Source organism: Pseudoliparis swirei, chromosome 8 (genome assembly GCF_029220125.1).
Source record: "Pseudoliparis swirei isolate HS2019 ecotype Mariana Trench chromosome 8, NWPU_hadal_v1, whole genome shotgun sequence".
NCBI lineage: Eukaryota > Metazoa > Chordata > Actinopteri > Perciformes > Liparidae > Pseudoliparis > Pseudoliparis swirei.
In genome coordinates this window covers 24,303,464-24,328,469 of record NC_079395.1, presented here as the reverse complement: position 1 = coordinate 24,328,469, position 25,006 = coordinate 24,303,464, and the positions used below count along the sequence as shown (strand labels likewise).

At 50.4% G+C, this 25,006-nt stretch overlaps 1 protein-coding gene across 1 annotated transcript in view; it reads left to right on the top strand.

Annotated features, from left to right (window-relative positions):
* Positions 1–25,006, top strand: part of LOC130198103 (phospholipid phosphatase-related protein type 4-like) — a 51,087-nt gene that overhangs the window by 16,267 nt on the left and 9,814 nt on the right. The window contains exons 2-8 of the mRNA XM_056421190.1: positions 7,098–7,283; positions 8,443–8,572; positions 8,666–8,861; positions 10,552–10,609; positions 12,173–12,346; positions 20,250–20,385; positions 23,742–23,970. Coding sequence (XP_056277165.1) covers positions 7,098–7,283; positions 8,443–8,572; positions 8,666–8,861; positions 10,552–10,609; positions 12,173–12,346; positions 20,250–20,385; positions 23,742–23,970 — 1,109 coding nt within the window. The remainder of the gene's footprint in view (positions 1–7,097; positions 7,284–8,442; positions 8,573–8,665; positions 8,862–10,551; positions 10,610–12,172; positions 12,347–20,249; positions 20,386–23,741; positions 23,971–25,006) is intronic.

Below are 25,006 nucleotides of genomic sequence, written 5' to 3'. Positions count from 1 at the left end.
ACGAGTTCTTTCCGCGCCGCGTCCCCCGACACGTCGCCCCTCCGTTCCTCTGTGTATCAGAGGGGGAGACGGGAGGAAGGAGGAGCAGGAGGAAACCCCACTGATTCATCCACGAGTTTAAACTGATTCATGCTCCTTATTTTCGCGGAGAAATAATTGTTTTAAAAACGGAAACAGTGTTAAACCGTACTGCCGCGGCTTGACACTCGGTTTGAGTGTAAAAACTTCAACGAACACCGGAAGTAAACAAAGTTGCGTTAATTGCGTAAAAATATTTTAGTGCGTTAACGCGGCCAAATTAATCGCATAGATTAACGCGTTAACGCTGACAGCCCTAATATATATATATATACAACATTTTTTAATGATCACTTGAGTTAGTTTTTCGACCAGAATATGTAATCAGCAAGAGTCGGAAGATAAACTTGACTGCAGTCCCTAAAAAATACACTCAGTTGCACAAAGAATATCTAATGCTCACTTTAGGTTATTGCCGATTGATGTGCTAAACTGGATGTGGAAACACCGTTGCTGAATAATTTGCTTTTAAAGATGTATCTTACATGGCTCATAGCTCTAGGAATGGGTCCATGTCTGTTGGGTCCATGTATGTTGGGTCCATGTCTGTTGGGTCCATGTCTGTTGGCTCCATGTCTGTTGGGTCCATGTCTGTTGGCTCCATGCCTGTTGGGTCCATGTCTGTTGGGTCCATGCCTGTTGGCTCCATGTCTGTTGGCTCCATGTCTGTTGGGTCCATGTCTGCTGGGTCCATGTCTGTTGGGTCCATGTCTGTTGGCTCCATGTCTGTTGGGTCCATGTCTGTTGGGTCCATGCCTGTTGGCTCCATGTCTGTTGGCTCCATGTCTGTTGGGTCCATGTCTGCTGGGTCCATGTCTGTTGGGTCCATGTCTGTTGGCTCCATGTCTGTTGGGTCCATGTCTGTTGGGTCCATGTCTGTTGGCTCCATGCCTGTTGGGTCCATGTCTGTTGGGTCCATGCCTGTTGGCTCCATGTCTGTTGGCTCCATGTCTGTTGGGTCCATGTCTGCTCGGTCCATGTCTGTTGGGTCCATGTCTGTTGGCTCCATGTCTGTTGGGTCCATGTATGTTGGCTCCATGTCTGTTGGGTCCATGTCTGTTGGCTCCATGTCTGTTGGCTCTATGTCTGTTGGGTCCATGTCTGTTGGGTCCATGTCTGTTGGGTCCATGTCTGTTGGGTCCATGTCTGTTGGCTCCATGTCTGTTGGGTCCATGTATGTTGGCTCCATGTCTGTTGGCTCCATGTCTGTTGGGTCCATGTCTGTTGGGTCCATGTCTGTTGGCTCTATGTCTGTTGGGTCCATGTCTGTTGGCTCCATGTCTGTTGGGTCCATGTCTGTTGGCTCCATGTCTGTTGGCTCCATGTCTGTTAGGTCCATGTCTGTTGGGTCCATAGCTGTTGGGTCCATAGCTGTTGGGTCCATGTCTGTTGGCTCCATGTCTGTTGGGTCCATGTCTGTTGGCTCCATGTCTGTTGGGTCCATGTCTGTTGGGTCCATGTCTGTTGGGTCCATGTCTGTTGGCTCTATGTCTGTTGGGTCCATGTCTGTTGGCTCCATGTCTGTTGGGTCCATGTCTGTTGGGTCCATGTCTGTTGGCTCCATGTCTGTTGGGTCCATGTCTGTTGGCTCCATGTCTGTTGGCTCCATGTCTGTTAGGTCCATGTCTGTTGGGTCCATAGCTGTTGGGTCCATAGCTGTTGGGTCCATGTCTGTTGGCTCCATGTCTTTTGGCTCCATGCCTGTTGGGTCCATGACTTTGGTCCAGGTGGAAATATCTCAACTACTGGATGGATTGCAATCAAAGTTTGTACATGTATGTTCCCAGGAGGATGGATATGACTTTCATGGTGTCTCCTTTGTGCTTTGGAGTGAAATATCTGGCAACTATTGAATGGATTGCCATGACATTTGGTGTGGGCGTGCTTGTTCCACACAATAATTACTGATAACTAAAATAAACCTCCAGCCAACATGATGTCAACATTTGCCACTCAGTGTTCCCTCGCCATGAATGCACAGCACGCATACAATTTTGATATGTATTAATTAGATATTTTGAGATATTTTCTAAGAAAGTAGTACATTTTGGTCAATTAAGTTCATTTTGTATCGTCCACAATCACAAATTACAAACTCCCCTCAGAGGGCTTTGCAATCTGTACACAGACATCCTGACCTTTGACCTCCCATCAGATCAGGAACAACTCCCAAGAAATAGAAAAAACCTTTCAGGGTAAAACAAGAGAAGAAGACTTCAGGAGAGAACAGAGGAGGATCACTCTCCCCGGATGGACAGAGAAATATATGTCATGTGACCAGATGATCAATAGATGTCATGTGACCAGATGAACAATATATGTTATGTGACCAGATGAACACTAGATGTCATGTGACCAGATGAACAATAGATGTCATGTGACCAGGTGAACAATAGATGTCATGTGACTAGATGAACACTAGATGTCATGTGACTAGATGAACACTAGATGTCATGTGACCAGATGATCAATAGATGTCATGTGACCAGATGAACAATATATGTTATGTGACCAGATGAACACTAGATGTCATGTGACCAGATGAACAATATATGTCATGTGACCAGATGATCAATAGATGTCATGTGACCAGATGAACAATATATGTTATGTGACCAGATGAACAATAGATGTCATGTGACCAGATGAACAATAGATGTCATGTGACCAGATGAACAATATATGTTATGTGACCAGATGAACACTAGATGTCATGTGACCAGATGAACAATAGATGTCATGTGACTAGATGAACACTAGATGTCATGTGACCAGATGAACACTAGATGTCATGTGACCAGATGAACAATAGATGTCATGTGACTAGATGAACACTAGATGTCATGTGACTAGATGAACACTAGATGTCATGTGACCAGATGAACAATAGATGTCATGTGACCTGATGAACAATAGATGTCATGTGACTAGATGAACACTAGATGTCATGTGACCAGATGAACAATAGATGTCATGTGACCAGAGGAACAATAGATGTCATGTGACCAGATGAACAATAGATGTCATGTGACCAGATGAACAATAGATGTCATGTGACTAGATGAACAATAGATGTCATGTGACCAGATGAACAATAGATGTCATGTGACCAGGTGAACAATAGATGTCATGTGACCAGGTGAACAATATATGTCATGTGACCAGATGAACAATAGATGTCATGTGACCAGATGAACAATAGAAGTCATGTGACTAGATGAACAATAGATGTCATGTGACCAGATGAACAATAGAAGTCATGTGACTAGATGAACAATAGATGTCATGTGACCAGATGAACAATAGATGTCATGTGACCAGATGAACAATAGAAGTCATGTGACTAGATGAACAATAGATGTCATGTGACCAGATGAACAATAGAAGTCATGTGACTAGATGAACAATAGATGTCATGTGACTAGATGAACAATAGATGTCATGTGACTAGATGAACAATAGATGTCATGTGACTAGATGAACAATAGATGTCATGTGACCAGATGAACAATAGATGTCATGTGACTAGATGATCAATAGATGTCATGTGACCAGATGAACAATAGATGTCATGTGACCAGGTGAACAATAGATGTCATGTGACCAGATGAACAATAGATGTCATGTGACCAGATGAACAATATATGTCATGTGACCACATGAACACTAGATGTCATGTGACCAGATGAACAATAGATGTCATGTGACCAGATGAACAATATATGTCATGTGACCACATGAACACTAGATGTCATGTGACCACATGAACACTAGATGTCATGTGACCAGATGAACAATAGATGTCATGTGACCAGATGAACAATATATGTCATGTGACCACATGAACACTAGATGTCATGTGACCAGATGAACAATAGATGTCATGTGACCAGATGAACAATATATGTCATGTGACCACATGAACACTAGATGTCATGTGACCAGATGAACAATAGATGTCATGTGACCAGATGAACAATAGATGTCATGTGACCAGATGAACAATAGATGTCATGTGACCAGATGAACAATAGATGTCATGAGACCAGATGAACAATAGATGTCATGTGACCTGATGAACAATAGATGTCATGTGACCAGATGAACAATAGATGTCATGAGACCAGAAGAACAATAGATGTCATGTGACCAGGTGAACAATATATGTCATGTGACCAGATGAACAATAGATGTCATGTGACCAGATGAACAATAGATGTCATGTGACTAGATGAACAATAGATGTCATGTGACCAGATGAACAATAGATGTCATGTGACCAGATGAACAATAGATGTCATGAGACCAGATGGGGCGGTCAACCCCCCTACCTGCTTGGACAAAACGGCCCCCAGCCCTCTGTTCGACGCATCAGTCTGCAGAGTAAAAGGGAGAGAGAAGTTAGGTGTGTGAAGGAGTGGTTCCCCACAGAGAGCTTGCTTTACCTCCTCAAACACCAACTGGCACCGCTCCGTCCACTGGACCGGATCTGAGGCCCCTTTCCGGGTCAGGTCAGTCAAGGGGCTGGTCAGCACTGCAAAGTTCGGGATGAACCGCCTGTAATAGCCCGCCAGCCCCAAAAACTGCCTCACCTCTTTTTTAGTCTTGGGCCGCGGGCTGGCTGCGATGGCGGCGGTCTTGTCCACCTGAGGGCGCACCTGCCTGGCGCCCAAGTGGTACCCCAGATACCGTACCTCCCTCCGTCCAACTGCACACTTCCCCGGGTTGGCCGTAAGCCCCGCCTGCCTCAGGGACTCCAGCACCGCTGACCCGCTGCACATGCTCCGCCCAGGTGGTGCTGTGTATGATCACATCATACAGGTAGGCGGCAGCATATGCCGCGAGTGGTCGCAGCACCCGGTCCAAGAGGCGTTGTAAGGTGGCCGGGGCCCGAACAACCCAAAGGGAAGCGTGGTGAATTGGTATAACCCAAACGGAGTGGAGAAGGCCGTTTTTTCCTTGGACTCTGGCGACAGAGGAATCTGCCAGTAGCCCGTGGTTAAATCCAGTGTCGTAAAGAAACGCGCAGTGCCCAGTCGGTCCAGGAGCTCGTCGACCCGGGGCATTGGGTAAGCATCGAACCGTGACACGTCATTCACCCTGCGTTCCACGCAGAACCGAATAGACCCATCCTTCTTGACCACAAGAACAATGGGACTACACCAGGCACTGTGGGACTCTTCTATTACCCCCATCTCCAGCATTGCAGCCAATTCCCGCTGAACCACCTTTCTCTTGTGTTCAGGTAACCTGTAGGGTCGTGACCGCACCGTCACGCCCGGAGGAGTCTCAATCTCGTGCTCTATGAGGTTTGTGCGTCCTGGACGGAGAGAGAACACATCAGCAAACTGCTTTTGCAACTGGGCAATGTCTGTTTCCTGGGTCCCGGAGAGACGGTCCTCACAAAGGAGCGAGGCCGGATTGGTGGATTTTGGGACCTCAGGCCCCAGCTCCTCTCTCTCAGGTACCGAGGACACCAGAGAAACAGACTCCGCCTCCCTCCATGCTTTTAGGAGGTTGAGGTGGTAAATCTGTGTTGCTCCGCCCCTATCAGAACGCACCACCTCATAGTCGTGTGACCACACAGGGCCCTTGCCACTTGGCGAGGAGTTTAGAGCTGGAAGAAGGAAGCAACACAAGTACCTTCTCTCCCGGTGTGAATTGTCTCAGCCTGGCCCCTCTGTTGTACAGCCGCTGCTGACGCTCCTGGGCCTGGAGCAAATTCTCCCTTGACAGCTGACCCAGTGTAAGGAGCTTTGCTCGCTGGTCCAGGACCTGTTGGATCTCGTTTTTACTGGCGCTCGGCCCATCCGCCCAGTTTTCTTTAATGGGGTCGAGCACCCCCCCCCGGAGTCCTGCCGAACAACAGTTCAAAGGGAGAAAATCCCGTGGAGGCCTGGGGAACTACTACTACTACTACTACTACTAGTTCTGCAAACAAACAACATTTATCCCAATTACATTTCATTTATTTATGTATTTGAACAGGGACCGTACACATCAATCAACCCAGGGGTAAATGTGTCAGTCTTAGCTCAGGCTAAGTTTCAGATATTACAAGCCTTCACGAATGGAGAAAACGGTTATCACAGAAAAATCATAAAGAGCAATAAATATACAGGTTACGATCAAATGCTGGCCTCATCATAAAATAAAATCATCGTCAGTAATACATTTATGGATCATGGACTTCAAAGTCTTCTTCAGATGCTCCACCAGCCCGTCGGTCTGTGGGTGGTACACACTGGTCCCAATAGACTTGATGCCCAGAAACCCGTAAAGTTCTCTCAGTGTTCTTGACATGAACTGGGTGCCCTGGTCACTCAGAATCTCTTTCGGGATTCCGACTCGGGAGATGACCTGAACCGGCGCCTGCGAGACACTCTTTGCAGAAATGTTGCTCAACGGCACCGACTCCGGATACCGTGTTGCATAATCCACGAGGACTAACACAAAGCGATATCCGCGTGCACTCCGGTGAAATGGCCCGATGACGTCCATAGCGACTCACTCGAACCTCCATTAATGGCAGAGGGCGCAAAGGTGCCCTCGGAATGGCCGGAGGGTTTACCAACTGACACTCCGGGCTGGACGCACACCAGCGGCGCACATCCGCCCGATGCCCGGCCAATAAAATGGTGTAATTGTTCGGTCCAGTGTTTTATCATATCCCATGTGACCAGCCATCGGGTTATGCTCTTCAGCACCTGGTGCTTCCTGCCCCGTCTGCGCGTCACGGCTCACACGGTGCAGTCCCTCCCTGATCAATGTAAAGTGCGGGTATGTCTGCGCTGCGTCAGGGCGCACCAGCTCACCATCAGTTCGTATCACTTGTCAAATACTGACGTGCTCCCGGGGACAGTTCCTCTAATGGCCACTAGTCTGACGGATCAGCAACCAATCAAATGTACGTCTACAGCGTTGGATCATAACGTTCACGCAGAGCACGCTAACAGTGACGTATGAATAAAACCTGACGACGTTTTTGACTATCTTGTGTTGTTGTTTCTTTCCGGCAGCTCCCGATCCTGGCCTCCTCAGTCGTCAGTCTTTACTTCCTGGAACTGACGGATATATTCCAGCCGGTGCATTCTGGGTACAGTTGCAATGACCGCAGTCTGTCTCTTCCCTACATCCTGCCCAGACAGGAAGTCTGCACACTGCCTCTGCTCCTTAGCTTGGCCTTCGCCGCTCCTACTGCAACTGTAAGTACCCCCCCCCCCCCACTGTAAGTACAGCCCCCACTGTAAGTACCTCACCGACTGTAAGTACAGCCCCCACTGTAAGTACCTCACCCACTGTAAGTACCCCACCCCCACTGTAAGTACCTCACCCACTGTAAGTACAGCCCCCACTGTAAGTACCCCCCACTGTAAGTACCTCACCCACTGTAAGTACAGGCCCCACTGTAAGTACCCCCCCACTGTAAGTACAGCCCCCACTGTAAGTACCTCACCCACTGTAAGTACAGCCCCCACTGTAAGTACCCCCCCCACTGTAAGTACAGCCCCCACTGTAAGTACCTCACCCACTGTAAGTACAGCCCCCACTGTAAGTACCCCCACTGTAAGTACCTCACCCACTGTAAGTACAGCCCCCACTGTAAGTACCTCACCCACTGTAAGTACCTCACCCACTGTAAGTACAGCCCCCACTGTAAGTACCCCCCCCCACTGTAAGTACAGCCCCCACTGTAAGTGCCTCACCCACTGTAAGCACAGCCCCACTGTAAGTACCTCACCCACTGTAAGTACAGCACCCACTGTAAGTACCTCACCCACTGTAAGTACCTCACCCACTGTAAGTACCCCCCCCCACTGTAAGTACAGCCCCCACTGTAAGTACCCCCCACCACTGTAAGTACCTCACCCACTGTAAGTACAGCCCCACTGTAAGTACCCACCCACTGTAAGTACAGCCCCACTGTAAGTGCCCCCACTGTAAGTACAGCCCCACTGTAAGTACCCCCCACTGTAAGTACAGCCCCACTGTAAGTACCTCACCCACTGTAAGTAGCCCCACTGTAAGTGCCCCCACTGTAAGTACAGCCCCACGGTAAGTACCTCACCCACAGTAAGTACAGCCCCACTGTAAGTACCCCCCACTGTAAGTACACCACCCACTGTAAGTACCTCCCCCACTGTGGGTACCCCCACTGTAAGTACAGCCCCACTGTAAGTACCTCCCACTGTTAGTACAGCCCCACTGTTAGTACAGCCCCCACTGTAAGTACCCCCACTGTAAGTACCTCACCCACTGTTAGTACAGCCCCCACTGTAAGTACAGCCCCCCCACTGTAGGCTCCGCCCCTGTAAGGACTGTCCCGTGGTGCCGTGGTGAGTCGTGGTCGACCTCTCTCCTCAGATCCTCATCGGGGAGGCCATCCTGTACTGCTATCTGTCCCGGAGGTCCTCGGCCTCGCAGACGGAGGCCAACATCAACGCTGCCGGCTGTAACTTCAACTCCTACATCCGCCGGGCCGTACGCTTCATAGGTGGGAGACACACAGCTGATCATGTGTGTTCACAAACAACAACAACAACAACAACAGTTCTACTAGCCCTGTGTCTGCCGTTGCTTTCCACAGGCGTCCATATCTTCGGGCTTTGTGTGACGGCCCTGATAACGGACATCCTCCAGCTGTCCACCGGTCAACACACACCCTATTGGCTGGACGTGTGCAAACCCAACTTGACCCACATCAACATGTCCACCTGTGATGAAGCTTTTATTCTGGAGGACATCTGCTCCGGACAAGATGTCGGGCTCATCAACGCTGGGAGGTGAGGCTTTGACTGCAGTGAGAGGACGTGGGTCCTCCCTCAGGCTGACTCACAGGAACAGGCTCTCATCTTGTCCTACACTCGTTCTCTCTGTTGTCATGGTTACTGATCAGTATTCACACAGAGAAACTATGGGCTAGTAGTAGGACAAGGCTTCACCTATTGGCTGCTCAATAGCAGGAGAGTTGAGATGATGATCTCAGACCCGAGACCCTTCGCCGACTCCCCGGAGGACATCGCTCTGAAGCTGAAGCTCCTGAACCCGGTTCCCCAGAACACGTCCTGACGCCTGGAGGCCGGCCCCCGTGTAGAGCTGTCCTCCACCTTCATGCACTCTCAAACAACACACACACATACACACACACACACACACACACTCACCCACACACACATACACACACACTCACCCACACACACATACACTCACCCACACACATACACACACACACTCACCCACATACACACACACACACATACACACACTCACCCACACTCACCCACACACACACTCACCCACATACACACACACATACACACACACTCACTCACACGCACTCACTCACACACATACACACACACTCACCCACATACACACACCTACACACACTCACACACACATACACACTCACCCACACAAACACACATACACTCACCACACACACCCACACACACACACACACACACACTCACCCACACACACACACACATACACACACTCACCCACACACATACACACACACACTCACCCACACACACACACACACACTCACCCACACACATACACACACACACACACACACTCACACACACACATACACACACACACACACATACACTCACCCACACACACACTCACCCACACACACACACTCACCCACACACACACACACTCACCCACACACACACACATACACTCACCCACACACATACACACACACACTCACCCACATACACACACTCACCCACACACACATACACACTCACCCACATACACACACTCACCCACATACACACACTCACCCACACACACATACACACACTCACCCACACACACACACACTCACACACACACTCACACACACACACACCCACACACACACTCACCCACACACACACACACTCACCCACACACACACACACACACACACACACACACACTCACCCACACACACACACACACTCACACACACACACACATACACACACACTCACCCACACACATACATACACACACTCACACACCCATACACACACACACTCACCCACACATACACACATACATACACACACTCACTCACCCACATACACTCACTCACACACACACACCACATACACACACCAAACACTCACTCACACACACACACACCACCCACACACACACACACACACACCCATACACACACACACACTCACCCACACTCACACACACTCACCCACACTCACCCACACTCACCCACACACACACACACATACACACACTCACACACATTCACACACCCATACACACACACATACACACACTCACCCACATACACACACACATACACACACACTCACTCACACACATTCACACACACACACACACACACACAAGTTTCTGTGAAAGTCACCTCCCTGCTGCAGATGAATATTCATTATTGTCCTCAGCTGTCTGTAAATGATAATTTTGTCTTTCTTTTGTTCTCCATAGGAAGTCGTTCCCCTCCCAGCATGCAACTCTGGCGGCCTTTGCTGCTGTCTACATCTCAGTAAGTCCCCTCTCTTGTGTAGAGTCTATCTGTTGTTGGTCATTTACCGATGGTAAGATGTGTACATAGATCCAATCACAGATGGGCACTGACCACCGCCTCCCACAGGTCAGAGTCTCTGTGTTCACATGGAGAAGATCCCGACTCCCCGCTGTGTTCCAGATGTACTTCAACACGGCTCTCACGTCTCAGAGAGGCTTTCTTTGTGTTCCAGATGTACTTCAACACGGCTCTCACGTCTCAGAGAGGCTTTCTTTGTGTTCCAGATGTACTTCAACACGGCTCTCACGTCTCAGAGAGGCTTTCTTTGTGTTCCAGATGTACTTCAACACGGCTCTCACGTCTCAGAGAGGCTTTCTTTGTGTTCCAGATGTACTTCAACACGGCTCTCACGTCTCAGAGAGGCTTTCTTTGTGTTCCAGATGTACTTCAACACGGCTCTCACGTCTCAGAGAGGCTTTCTTTGTGTTCCAGATGTACTTCAACACGGCTCTCACGTCTCAGAGAGGCTTTCTTTGTGTTCCAGATGTACTTCAACACGGCTCTCACGTCTCAGAGAGGCTTTCTTTGTGTTCCAGATGTACTCAACACGGCCTCACGTCTCAGAGAGGCTTTCTTTGTGTTCCAGATGTACTTCAACACGGCTCTCACGTCTCAGAGAGGCTTTCTTTGTGTTCCAGATGTACTTCAACACGGCTCTCACGTCTCAGAGAGGCTTTCTTTGTGTTCCAGATGTACTTCAACACGGCTCTCACGTCTCAGAGAGGCTTTCTTTGTGTTCCAGATGTACTTCAACACGGCTCTCATGTCTCAGAGAGGCTTTCTTTGTGTTCCAGATGTACTTCAACACGGCTCTCACGTCTCAGAGAGGCTTTCTTTGTGTCTCAGATGTACTTCAACACGGCTCTCACGTCTCAGAGAGGCTTTCTTTGTGTTCCAGATGTACTTCAACACGGCTCTCACGTCTCAGAGAGGCTTTCTTTGTGTTCCAGATGTACTTCAACACGGCTCTCACGCTCAGAGAGGCTTTCTTTGTGTTCCAGATGTACTTCAACACGGCTCTCACGTCTCAGAGAGGCTTTCTTTGTGTTCCAGATGTACTTCAACACGGCTCTCACGTCTCAGAGAGGCTTTCTTTGTGTTCCAGATGTACTTCAACACGGCTCTCATGTCTCAGAGAGGCTTTCTTTGTGTTCCAGATGTACTTCAACACGGCTCTCACGTCTCAGAGAGGCTTTCTTTGTGTTCCAGATGTACTTCAACACGGCTCTCACGTCTCAGAGAGGCTTTCTTTGTGTTCCAGATGTACTTCAACATGGCTCTCACGTCTCAGAGAGGCTTTCTTTGTGTTCCAGATGTACTTCAACACGGCTCTCATGTCTCAGAGAGGCTTTCTTTGTGTTCCAGATGTACTTCAACACGGCTCTCACGTCTCAGAGAGGCTTTCTTTGTGTTCCAGATGTACTTCAACACGGCTCTCATGTCTCAGAGAGGCTTTCTTTGTGTTCCAGATGTACTTCAACACGGCTCTCACGTCTCAGAGAGGCTTTCTTTGTGTTCCAGATGTACTTCAACACGGTGCTGACGGACTCGGCCAAGCTGCTGAAGCCTCTGCTGGTGTTCTCCTTCGTCATGCTGGCCATCCTGGCCGGGCTGACCCGGATCATCCAGTTCAGGAACCATCCTGCGGACGTCTACTGTGGCTGGCTGCTGGGGTCGGCCATCGCTGTGTACCTGGTAACACCGTGAACCAGTCCCAACCAGTCGGCTGATAGATACACCGAGTAGCTCACAGGGGGGGTGCAGACGGCCGTGCACCAATCGTGTAGGAGAACCACCGTGTGGTTGGCTTGGTCTTGGTTACTGTATAACCCACAGGAGCCGCTCTGTAGCAGACATGGATCTACTGTACCATGAGAACTAAGACCGTTCCTTATGTTCAGGTGATGAAACACTAGTTCATATGATCAGATCCCATACCACAAACTCTAGTTAAACATTATATATCTACCTTGTTCATGATTTCCTGTTTCCATATTGTCTAATAGTTTTTAACCTAATTATTTCATACTTAAATGATAACCGGCTCAGACCGGCCCTCAGATGAAAATATTCTTTCCCAATGAAGCTGTTAATAAACAAAACAGTTATGTATTAGCACCACATCTTGAAATATGTTAATTCTGATATGTTCACATTCAAAGAAAATGAAGTAGTTATAATCTTCTCTAATATCTGCTCCCCCAACCCGCCACATGTCTCAGGAACACATTCATCCACCGATCCCAGCTCGATGCATGACGAGTCATCCTGATGATGCAGACGCTTACTGGACTGAGTTCTGACGGACAAGGACACAGACATGGACTTTTAGAATGAGAATGTGTGTGTGACGGACCGGAAGTACCCAGAACCGAGAGTCAGCTGCTTCAGGAGACCCGGTCCTGGTTGGCCCGGGGTCTCCTGAAGCAGCTGCGGGGGTCGAGGATGCAAAACCTCTGGCACGGAGGAGTTCGGGGAGCCGCTGGTTGAAGGACTTTGGGTCGGCCTCGAGGAGGTTCTGGCAAACCGTCCGACGGCTCAGGAAGGGAAAGCAGGGCCGAGCCAGGATGTTCTCAGCAGGGGGGGGGTCTCACCCGTCTCCCTGGCAGAGCACCCTAAGGTGCTCTAACGGCTCCTTGGTGGCACCGGGGGACGAGATCCACCTGAGAGGCTGAAGACACTGGACATGGTGGACTGTCTTTATGACACGCATCTTCATGGGGTCAGGACCATGGGGTCAGGATCATGGGGTCAGGACCATGGGGGTCAGGAACATGAGGTCAGGAACATGAGGGTCAGGAACATGGGGTCAGGATCATGAGGGTCAGGATCATGGGGGTCAGGATCATGAGGGTCAGGATCATGGGGTCAGGACCATGGGGGTCAGGAACATGAGGTCAGGAACATGAGGGTCAGGAACATGGGGGTCAGGATCATGGGGGTCAGGATCATGAGGGTCAGGATCATGGGGTCAGGAACATGGGGTCAGGAACATGAGGGTCAGGAACATGGGGGTCAGGACCATGTGGTCAGGATCATGAGGGTCAGGACCATGGGGTCAGGAACATGGGGTCAGGATCATGAGTCAGGAACATGGGGTCAGGAACATGGGGTCAGGAACATGAGGTCAGGACATGGGGGTCAGGAACATGGGGTCAGGAACATGAGGGTCAGGAACATGAGGGTCAGGAACATGGGGGTCAGGATCATGAGGGTCAGGATCATGGGGGTCAGGATCATGAGGGTCAGGATCATGGGGTCAGGAACATGGGGTCAGGAACATGAGGGTCAGGACCATGGGGTCAGGAACATGGGAGTCAGGACCATGTGGTCAGGATCATGAGGGTCAGGACCATGAGGGTCAGGATCATGAGGGTCAGGATCATGGGGTCAGGAACATGGGGGTCAGGAACATGAGGGTCAGGAACATGGGGGTCAGGAACATGGGGTCAGGAACATGAGGTCAGGACATGGGGGTCAGGAACATGGGGTCAGGAACATGAGGGTCAGGAACATGGGGGTCAGGAACATGGGGTCAGGATCATGAGGGTCAGGATCATGGGGGTCAGGATCATGGGGGTCAGGAACATGAGGTCAGGAACATGAGGTCAGGAACATGGGGGTCAGGAACATGAGGTCAGGAACATGGGGGTCAGGAACATGAGGTCAGGAACATGGGGGTCAGGAACATGGGGTCAGGAACATGGGGTCAGGAACATGGGGGTCAGGAACATGGGGGAGAGTGTGCTGAACTATCGTGGTCTCTCACTACTCAGCCTCCCGGGAAAGTTTATGCCAGAGTGATGAGAGGAGCTCCGACCGCTGGGGGAACCTCAGATTCAAGACCAGCAGTCTGGATTCCGTCCCGGTCTTGGAACTGTGGACCAGCTCTTTAGCCACCAAGACTACTGGGGGGGGGGGGGTCCTGGGAGCCCAACCAGTCTACATGTGCTTTGTGCACTTGGAGAAAGCCTTGGACCGGGTCCCTCAGGGTTGTTGTGGAGAAGATAGAGAGAGATGGAGGATGAAGGGGAGAGAAGACCTCTGGACACCCCTCCAGCTGTACACAATGGAACAGTCCAGTTATCCAGGCCAGTCTACTGAGCAGGTGAGCTGCAGCGGTGCTGTCTTTGTCAGAAGGATGTTAAAGGAATCTAAAGTGTCTCTACCTCCTTCATCCCGGTGTTACACCACCTTCCCTTGGCCAGGTGGAGGTTATGGCTCCCTCCAGCCCTCAGTGCCCTCCCCCTGTTAGAGGTGTGAGCACATCCACCAGGTCCTGCTGTCTCATTGGGTTTGGGTAGCTCAGCAGGCCGGTGGTGCAGACGTCCTCCGCGTGACTCGGTGGACTCGGTGGACTCGGTGACTCGGTGACTCGGTGGACTCGGTGGACTCGATGACTCGGTGACTCGGTGGACTCGGTGACTCGGTGACTCGGTGACTCGGTGGACTCGGTGACTCGGTGACTCGGTGGACTCGGTGACTCGGTGACTCGGTGGACTCGGTGACTCGGTGACTCGGTGGACTCGGTGACTCGGTGGACTCGGTGACTCGGTGGACTCGGTGGACTCGGTGACTCGGTGACTCGGTGGACTCGGTGGACTCGGTGACTCGGTGACTCGGTGGACTCGGTGACTCGGTGGACTCGGTGACTCGGTGACTCGGTGGACTCGGTGGACTCGGTGACTCGGTGGACTCGGTGACTCGGTGGACTCGGTGACTCGGTGGACTCGGTGACTCGGTGACTCGGTGGACTCGGTGACTCGGTGACTCGGTGACTCGGTGGACTCGGTGACTCGGTGGACTCTGTGACTCGGTGACTCGGTGGACTCTGTGACTCGGTGGACTCTGTGACTCGGTGGACTCGGTGACTCGGTGACTCGGTGACTCGGTGACTCGGTGGACTCTGTGACTCGGTGGACTCGGTGACTCGGTGACTCGGTGGACTCGGTGACTCGGTGACTCGGTGACTCGGACTCGTGACTCGGTGACTCGGTGACTCGGTGACTCGTGACTCGGTGACTCTGTGGACTCTGTGACTCGGTGGACTCGGACTCTGTGACTCGGGACTCGGTGACTCGGTGGACTCTGTGACTCGGTGGACTCTGTGACTCGGTGGACTCTGTGACTCTGTGACTCGGTGGACTCTGTGACTCGGTGGACTCGGTGGACTCGGTGGACTCTGTGACTCGGTGGACTCTGTGACTGTGACTCGGTGGACTCTGTGGACTCGGTGGACTCTGTGACTCGGTGACTCGGTGGACTCTGTGACTCGGTGACTCTGTGACTCGGTGGACTCTGTGGACTCTGTGACTCGGTGACTCTGTGACTGTGACTCGGTGGACTCTGTGACTGTGACTCGGTGGACTCTGTGACTCGGTGGACTCTGTGACTCTGTGGACTCGGTGGACTCTGTGACTCTGTGACTCGGTGGACTCTGTGACTCAGTGACTCTGTGACTCTGTGACTGTGGACTCGGTGACTCTGTGACTCGGTGACTCTGTAGACTCTGTGACTCAGTGACTCTGTGACTCTGTGACTGTGACTCGTGACTCTGTGACTCTGTGACTCTGTGACTCGGTGGACTCTGTGACTCGGTGGACTCGGTGGACTCTGTGACTCGGTGACTCGGTGGACTCGGTGGACTCTGTGACTGTGACTCGGTGACTCGTGACTCTGTGGACTCTGTGGACTCTGTGACTCGGTGACTCTGTGGACTCTGTGACTCGGTGACTCTGTGGACTCTGTGACTCTGTGGACTCTGTGGACTCGGTGACTCGGTGACTCTGTGGACTCTGTGACTGTGACTCTGTGACTCTGTGGACTCTGTGACTCTGTGGACTCTGTGACTCGGTGACTCGGTGGACTCTGTGACTCGGTGGACTCTGTGGACTCTGTGACTCGGTGACTGTGGACTCGGTGGACTCGGTGACTCTGTGGACTCTGTGACTGTGACTCGGTGGACTCTGTGGACTCTGTGACTCGGTGACTCTGTGGACTCTGTGACTCTGTGACTCTGTGGACTCTGTGGACTCTGTGACTGTGACTCTGTGACTCTGTGGACTCTGTGGACTCTGTGACTCTGTGGACTCTGTGGACTCTGTGACTGTGACTCTGTGACTCTGTGGACTCTGTGACTCTGTGGACTCTGTGACTCTGTGGACTCTGTGGACTCGGTGACTCGGTGGACTCTGTGACTCTGTGGACTCTGTGGACTCTGTGACTCTGTGGACTCTGTGGACTCGGTGGACTCTGTGACTCGGTGGACTCTGTGACTCGGTGGACTCTGTGGACTCTGTGACTCGGTGACTCTGTGGACTCGGTGGACTCGGTGACTCTGTGGACTCTGTGACTGTGACTCGGTGGACTCTGTGGACTCTGTGACTCGGTGACTCTGTGGACTCTGTGACTCTGTGGACTCTGTGGACTCTGTGACTGTGACTCGGTGGACTCGGTGACTCGGTGGATGTTGTGGTGCGTGAGTCCTCCCACACGGCTTCAGCCTGCTGCCCACACACAGCAGGACGAGCACAGCAAGCTGCTGCAGGAGGCTCTGGAACATCCACCGGCTCTCGGCGTGTCCTCCTCTGTCCTCACACTGAGGGCTCCTGCTCTGGCCTCGGGGCTGCAGCCTGAATCAGAGGCCCCTAGTGCTCTGGGGTTCTGCTCTGCCTGTGGTCACGTCCATGACTAAGTGTCACCAGTGGTATCACAATATGGTGGGAGCCATGTTTTGTGTTTGTTTGGCGCCACCTGGAGGACTGAAGAATGAAACAGATGTCAACCTCTGATTGGTCTGGACTGTAGCTTTAAGATAACGCTGCCACCAAGTGAACTCACAATATGACTGGAGAGCCCATCAATGTGTTCAACATTCACCACATGCATCATGACGGGTTGTTCCTGGCCGATGTGAGGTCAAAGGTCAGGGATGTCACATGTCTACAGATTGTAAAGCCAACAGAGGCAAAGTTGTAATTTTGGGCTCTTCACTAAATAATGTCATGTCCTTTCTTTCCTCCACTGGGAGTGTGTTGCAGTCTGAAGTTGTTGTCCTGGTCTAGCAGCTCACATACGCTCCAGCATCAAGCACCACACAAGCAGCAGCACTCTCCACAAGTTCCCTCCTGGAACCCAGAAGTCTAGTCGGCACCGTGTGACCAGGCTGCTACCGCTGGACTCTGATCCAGGCTCTGTTCCCTCGGCACACAGAGGAGAAGTCTATCTTCCGGCTTAAAGGGTCCTCTAACCCTAACCATGGTGATGTTCCTCCGGGCTTAAAGGGTCCTCTAACCCTAACCATGGTGATGTTCTTCCGGCTTAAAGGGTCCTCTAACCCTAACCATGGTGATGTTCTTCCGGCTTAAAGGGTCCTCTAACCCTAACCATGGTGATGTTCCTCCGGGCTTAAAGGGTCCTCTAACCCTAACCATGGTGATGTTCCTCCGGGCTTAAAGGGTCCTCTAACCCTAACCATGGTGATGTTCCTCCGGGCTTAAAGGGTCCTCTAACCCTAACCATGGTGATGTTCCTCCGGGCTTAAAGGGTCCTCTAACCCTAACCATGGTGATGTTCCTCCGGGCTTAAAGGGTCCTCTAACCCTAACCATGGTGATGTTCCTCCGGGCTTAAAGGGTCCTCTAACCCTAACCATGGTGATGTTCCTCCGGGCTTAAAGGGTCCTCTAACCCTAACCATGGTGATGTTCCTCCGGGCTTAAAGGGTCCTCTAACCCTAACCATGGTGATGTTCCTCCGGGCTTAAAGGGTCCTCTAACCCTAACCATGGTGATGTTCCTCCGGGCTTAAAGGGTCCTCTAACCCTAACCATGGTGATGTTCCTCCGGGCTTAAAGGGTCCTCTAACCCTAACCATGGTGATGTTCCTCAGCCTGAGGAGAGGCCTGTTGTCCATCAGCTCCTCTCGGTCTGAACAGAACCCAGTCCCTCCTCTGGTATGGATGATTGTATTCCTGCCGTCCTGACTCCAGTAACCAGGTGAACAGAGCGGAGTGCTGCTGCATGTGCTGCCGTCACCATGGTTACATCGTGCATCACCTGCCATCAGTACCTCATAATACCCAGTAGGGTAGCAGCAACCCCCTCAGCATACTGCATTGAAGAGGCTTCGTGCTTCCTTAGTCCAGAGGAGCCCTGTGTTGTGTGAGCCGAGCCTCATGGTGTGGTGGAGGTGAAGCTCACCTGATGGAGGAGAACCTGTCCTCAAGTGGGCCGGACCCGTAGAATCACGGCATAATAACTAAACATAACGGCAGCTTCAGATCCTTTGATTGTTTTCTTGGTTTTACTTTGGTCCAACTCCAACTCCACCAACTCCTCCAACTCCACCAACTCCTCCAACTCCACCAACTCCTCCAACTCCTCCAACTCCACCAACTCCACCAACTCCTCCAACTCCACCAACTCCACCAACTCCTCCAACTCCTCCAACTCCACCAACTCCTCCAACTCCACCAACTCCTCCAACTCCTCCAACTCCACCAACTCCACCAACTCCTCCAACTCCTCCAACTCCACCAACTCCACCAACTCCTCCAACTCCACCAACTCCTCCAACTCCACCAACTCCACCAACTCCACCAACTCCTCCAACTCCTCCAACTCCACCAACTCCTCCAACTCCACAAACTCCTCCAACTCCACCAACTCCTCCAACTCCTCCAACTCCACCAACTCCTCCAACTCCTCCAACTCCTCCAACTCCTCCAACTCCACCAACTCATAGTGGCGATGAACGTTTCATTCTTTCAGCAGTGAAACATGCTGTGAACACCAAACACACCTTTCACACTCACTCCGTGGATAAATGGGAGGAGGACCGTTTTTCAAGGAGCAGTCTCCGCTCTGCGCCCTCTTTCCGCTCAATGAGGACGCCGAAGCACGTCATGCTGAAATCGGGCAGAATGTCCAGTTAGCTCTGGGCTAGCTGTAGCCCACGTGCTCAGGCCCGGTAGAAACAGTGATCTTGCTGAGCAGAATTGCTTTTGCGACAGCAGTTATTTTCATAGAAAAATTGAAGCTCATTTTTTTTATGCTTTGCAAAATCTAAATCATCTCGCGGGCAGCTTAAACCCGTTCACGGGCCTGATCCGGGCCGCGGGTACGTCTGACACACAATTTACACTGGCCATTATCCTCCAACTTTAAAAATATACATTAAATGTACTTTTGATAATAATCAGGTAATTACATCCCTCCACAAGTGAAACCAATCCATTTGATAGATGGTGGCATTTAAACCCTGTGATTAACTCTGTTTTATGCTCAATATGTGTCTTTTCCTAAAGCCCTCTGCTTCTGTTCCTGTAAAACATGAACACATGTAACCAGTCCTAAAGACACATTCATGTGGTTGGGTCTGTCTAGCCCCGACCATCACACAGCATGACCCTGCTCTAGAATGAGAACCTGTGGGTGGAACGTAGGAGGAGATGTGTGTCTGATGTTCAGCTCGTAAAACTGAAAACAAACAATGTGGATGTAGCGTCAGATGAGCTTGCCCCTCCAAAGGTCAAAGGGGTCAAACTGTGTGATGCTGGTGTCTTGGCTCCGGTGTGTCTGACTGTGTGCTTGTGTGCAGGGTGTCTACGCCGTGGGGAACTTCCACCCCAGTGAGGATCGGTCAAGATGTCGAGCGCCTGCCCCGACCCTGAGAGAGCCCCCCCCTTCTTCCCTACCCAACGTCAGCCAATCAGCGATAAGCAACAGCCACCAAGGTAAAACCACCACGCTATAGATTACATCACCCTGTGATGGTAGCCACACCAATATATTTACATCAAAAGGAAAGTGCCAACAGTTTGGGAATGCTGATGAGTCCCATTGAGTCCAATGCACTGAAACACAACAACAACATCATAGGAGAACATGCTCGTTGGCCCTGAGGCAGAGATGTACGGTCAGAGGTCTCTGCTGGACATCATTCATTCTGACCTCAAACATAAAGTGTGGCCCTAGTGGGTGCTGGGAGAGGTGAAGAGTTCTGACTCGGTCTGGATCCCACTGTTGATGAAAACTTATTTTAAAGTTACATTTGTAATTGTTCATATCGTCCTTGAGGACAGTCTTTCCATTAACGTTAGGGGAAGTTCCATCAGGAGTGGAGCACCCTGTAGGCTCAGGGGAAGGTCCCTCAGGACACACAATAGACCCAGAAACCGATTGAGGCTCTGGAGTCATGGGAACATCTGTGGACTAATCAGGTCCAAAGCCTGGCTCCAACAACATGGCGTTGCATCCATGCGTCCTTTGGCCTGTGGTGGTCTTTGAAGTCCATTAACGACGAGAGCAGCCGTTACCTGAAGTCCCCTCAGAGGACACCGAGCTCATGATGGCCACAGGAAAAAGGCTCCATAGAGCAACCCCAACAACCCCAGAGTCTCAAGGTCACAGGTCACATAAATAATGAACTTGATGAATTCATGTTTTAAAAGCATAAAGAAAACTAAACAAGTTTGGTTTACATTTAACGGCTCATCAAGTACAGAATGTCTAAAGTGCTTCAGTCTCTTAGGGACTTGTGAGCAGATTCTTCATCGTGTGCAGCAGGCCACCTCAAGACCAACGGCCTGTTCCTCTCCTGCAGGGACACACAGCAACACGACTGTTATCAGCATTCACACACCTGTTTCAAACCCAGTGAAGATTCATATCATATGTAGCCCATTCATCAAATCTAAATGCTGCACTAGAAACCAATTTGTCTTAACAGCTTCCTACAGGAAATTAGTAGCTTGTATTTTCTCAATTTCATTCACAGCAAACAAACTGCATCATATGGAGTGGATGCCCTGACACAACACTATCATAGTGTATCTGTTTGGGAAATAAAACATCAGACTAGTGTACTCACCAAATAGTTGATTCTCTATTTGCAATACTGGAGCTAGATCTGGCTGCTGGCCACCATAAAGACCTTGATTCTGAAGTCCTTCAGACACGACATTTGACCCCAGCAGTCGGCAAAGAGTCCATGTCCCACCTCTTGGACTTCATGGTGCCCATCTGTTACTGTCCTGGAGCCCCCCCACAAAGAAGCAGCAGCACTTCCTAACACATTAAACACATGCAATAAAACAACTGTTATACGGTCATAATCTGACAAAAATCACTCATATTCACTTTTTATAGCTTGAATATTTCTAGAAATTGGTTCAGATTCTCTCTGAATCTCTGTATAGTGTTATCCAACACTTTAACATTAAACATAAAGTCCTAAGCTGTATTCCCTTATTTTTAAAGACAATACACTAAGTGTGTCTTGCTACTTCAGAGGGCATATGTCCAAAAACGGTCATTTCATATCAATTCTAGTTTCTACAGGAACCTTATGATCAAATATGGTGCCTACATTTTTCATGCCGTAATTTCACTCATTTGACTAAGTCCTCCACAAACAACACGCATGTAATCACTCAGCACAACCTTCAAGCATAGCATGTGTGCGTTTCCGAAATTGTAGAGCAGCGGTTCCCAAACTTTATAGGCCACGCACCCCCTTCTACATCCCGACCGGGTTCATGCACCCCCAATCCCCCACACCTTAAAAAAAACGCAACAGAATGCAGGGCTCTGACGGGGGGGGGGGGGGGGGGTGCTAGTGACTTTGACTTTTTCTTTGCTCCGAGAAGAGTTCTTTGCTCCGTCCCGATGCGCGCAGACCGGCGTCGGAGCTCTGCGGCGACCACGATCGACGTATTGAGCACCCCTGCATTCAAACATTAAATAGCCGAGAGTTTTTTTCAGCGTGAGAAATACGATGTGTGGTGGGAGTGCGGGAGTTAAGACCGAAATGCGTGAGTCTCACGCTCAATGCATGAGACTTGATAGCCCTGAGAATGTTTAATATTAATTATTACACCATTAGACCACCATTACATTTTTCCTCTCGCGCACCCCTGGGGGTGCGCGCACCATACTTTGGGAATCCCTATTGTAGAGAGTCAAGCTGCAAAATCGTCTTTTCTGGGACTCGACAAAAGGAGAAAATCAAACTCGCACCTGGTCTCTGCTGATTGGTCAAATGCCACAGAGGCGGGTGCAGTGACATCGGGTGATCTCTGCTGATTGGCTGGCTGAAGTCCATATGATTATTGAACTCGCTGAGAAGGACATCGTTAGTACAGCGGGCGGAAGTGCCCATGTGTGGCCTAAATCTGGACGTCTGGTCCCCCTACACACCACACGAGGTCAATGATGTGTAGTCCAGCCAGTCTTCACTCTTCACCTGGAGCAAACACCTGCTGCCCTAAAGGGGGGAGAAGGCAAGGCGGACCTTGGGAACCAGCTGAGATCACCCTCTGACCTGACATCTGGTCAGTGCCAAGTGGTCAAGCCTAAGCTCACTGTTGCTTGAGGAGACCAGACGGAGGAAACCAGGTAGGACGACCTGGTGGAGGAGCCATGGGTCAACAGTGGAAGAGGGATGAAGGGGATTTAAGTCTCGTGAGAATAACAGGTATTTAAACAAAAGCCAGCAACGATCTGGAGTGCTTACCAAGGTAGCAGAAAGGTGCTCCAGATGTGCATCAAAGAGAGTTGTGGAGTGTAGGTTATACATGGACTCAAGCCAGGGCTTTACTGACCCCAGTGGGGTAGCTTCAGTGAAGGTGTCTGAAGCCTTGAAACACAAGATTGTTTAAACTACTGGTCTTGTGTCCCAGTGCATCTGAAGATGATCCACGTTCAAGGAGAAGCTGAGATTCTCTGACTTTAAGGCCCTCCTTAAGGCTCAAAGACTAGTGGAATGCACCAACTCCAGAAGGTTAATGACTTCTGGGTGAGCCAGAGTATTCTTCAAATGGTCAGCAAGAATCTGGTGAACTAATGGCATGTTACCGTGTAAACATGGCCACGTGGTAAGGACTTGCCTGTACAAGGGCCAGTACAATGAGCGGGAAGCCACAGATACGACTGCAGCCATGAACCGGATACCAGACTCGTGATCCATTCCCTCCAGTGGACCCACCTTTTGAATTGCTTCCGTCAGGAAGTGACCTGGGACTTCATTGGTATCTTTCCAATGAGTGCACTAACTTCACATCATCCCCCTCTCCCCTTTATCCATCTACAGGTCACCGCTCCCTGGCTCCCAGCCAACCAGAGCCCATCATCACGAGGACCTCCTCCCACACTTTATCCCCCAACCAACCAGAGCGCATCCTGAAGCGCAGCGCCTCCTACCGAGAGCCGTCCCTGTCCAATCTGAAGCGAGCCAGTGCCGAGGTGGAGGTGATCACCCCATCCAGTCCCCTGGGTAACCATGACAACATGATGACCTTCAGCAGCAGCACACTGCCCAGGTACATGGTGTTGGTCTTTATCCACAGGTTTGAGAAGTTGAGAATCAGAAGGAACATAAATGGTGCTTCAGGGTGAAAAGCTGACTGATGACTCAGCAGTAATGTCCCACACAGTGACTCAGCCAACCTCCATCGGCTCTGGCATAGATACACATGGTGACTGAGCGGCTGGTCTGGTTGAATGGAGGAAATATCATAATGACAATCTTAAATAAGCTTTACAACCAGAACATTTATCAGAGTCGCTCCTTCATATCTGACATCATATTCAATGCCTCATATTGATAATTGGCCTCTGACCATGTCGGTAGTGACAGCCGGAGACTGGAAGCTTTCTGCTTTCTGTTCTTACATTTGTGCCGTCCCGTGAACTCCTTATCTCAGGCACGCCTGAAAGCAATTTCTTGGCAGCATGAACTGATTATTATGTGATGGTGAGGCATCATAGGTCAAGGTCACTGTGAACTCAAATCCATCCCATGCGTTTACTCAATTTACTGATTATTGATAGGACAACATGAATGAGGCGAAGACAGTTTGGATAGACCTAGATAATAATAATAATAATTAAAGCTGCAAGCAGCGATGAACGGAGTCCTCTTTCCCGCTTCGCACGTCGGGGGTGCCGGCCGGATGCCAGACCCCTCGGCCGAGAACGCATGCACAGCGTTCGGGTGTTTGACCGTTTGTCACGCGACAATGATTTTACTTTGCTAGTCGGTGGCGCTTTGACTCTGAGTGAAAAAAGGCTTGTTGATATCCTCAGGCCGTGAATTCTACGAAGCATGAGAAGTTTGGAGCAGATTCGAGCGGTCCATTGTAGCCAGCAGGGGGCGCTGTGACAATTTGAACATATACATGCATCACGTGTATCCACGTGAAGTCTTGACCTTGTCATGTAAATTACATGTGAATGTGATGCTTTTTAGGCTGATTTGCTTTGGCCACTCGGTGGCGCTATGACTAGAATTTTAAATTAGCATATGGATGTCTTCAGGGTCAGTATGTGATGACATACGAGGAATATGGAGCAGAT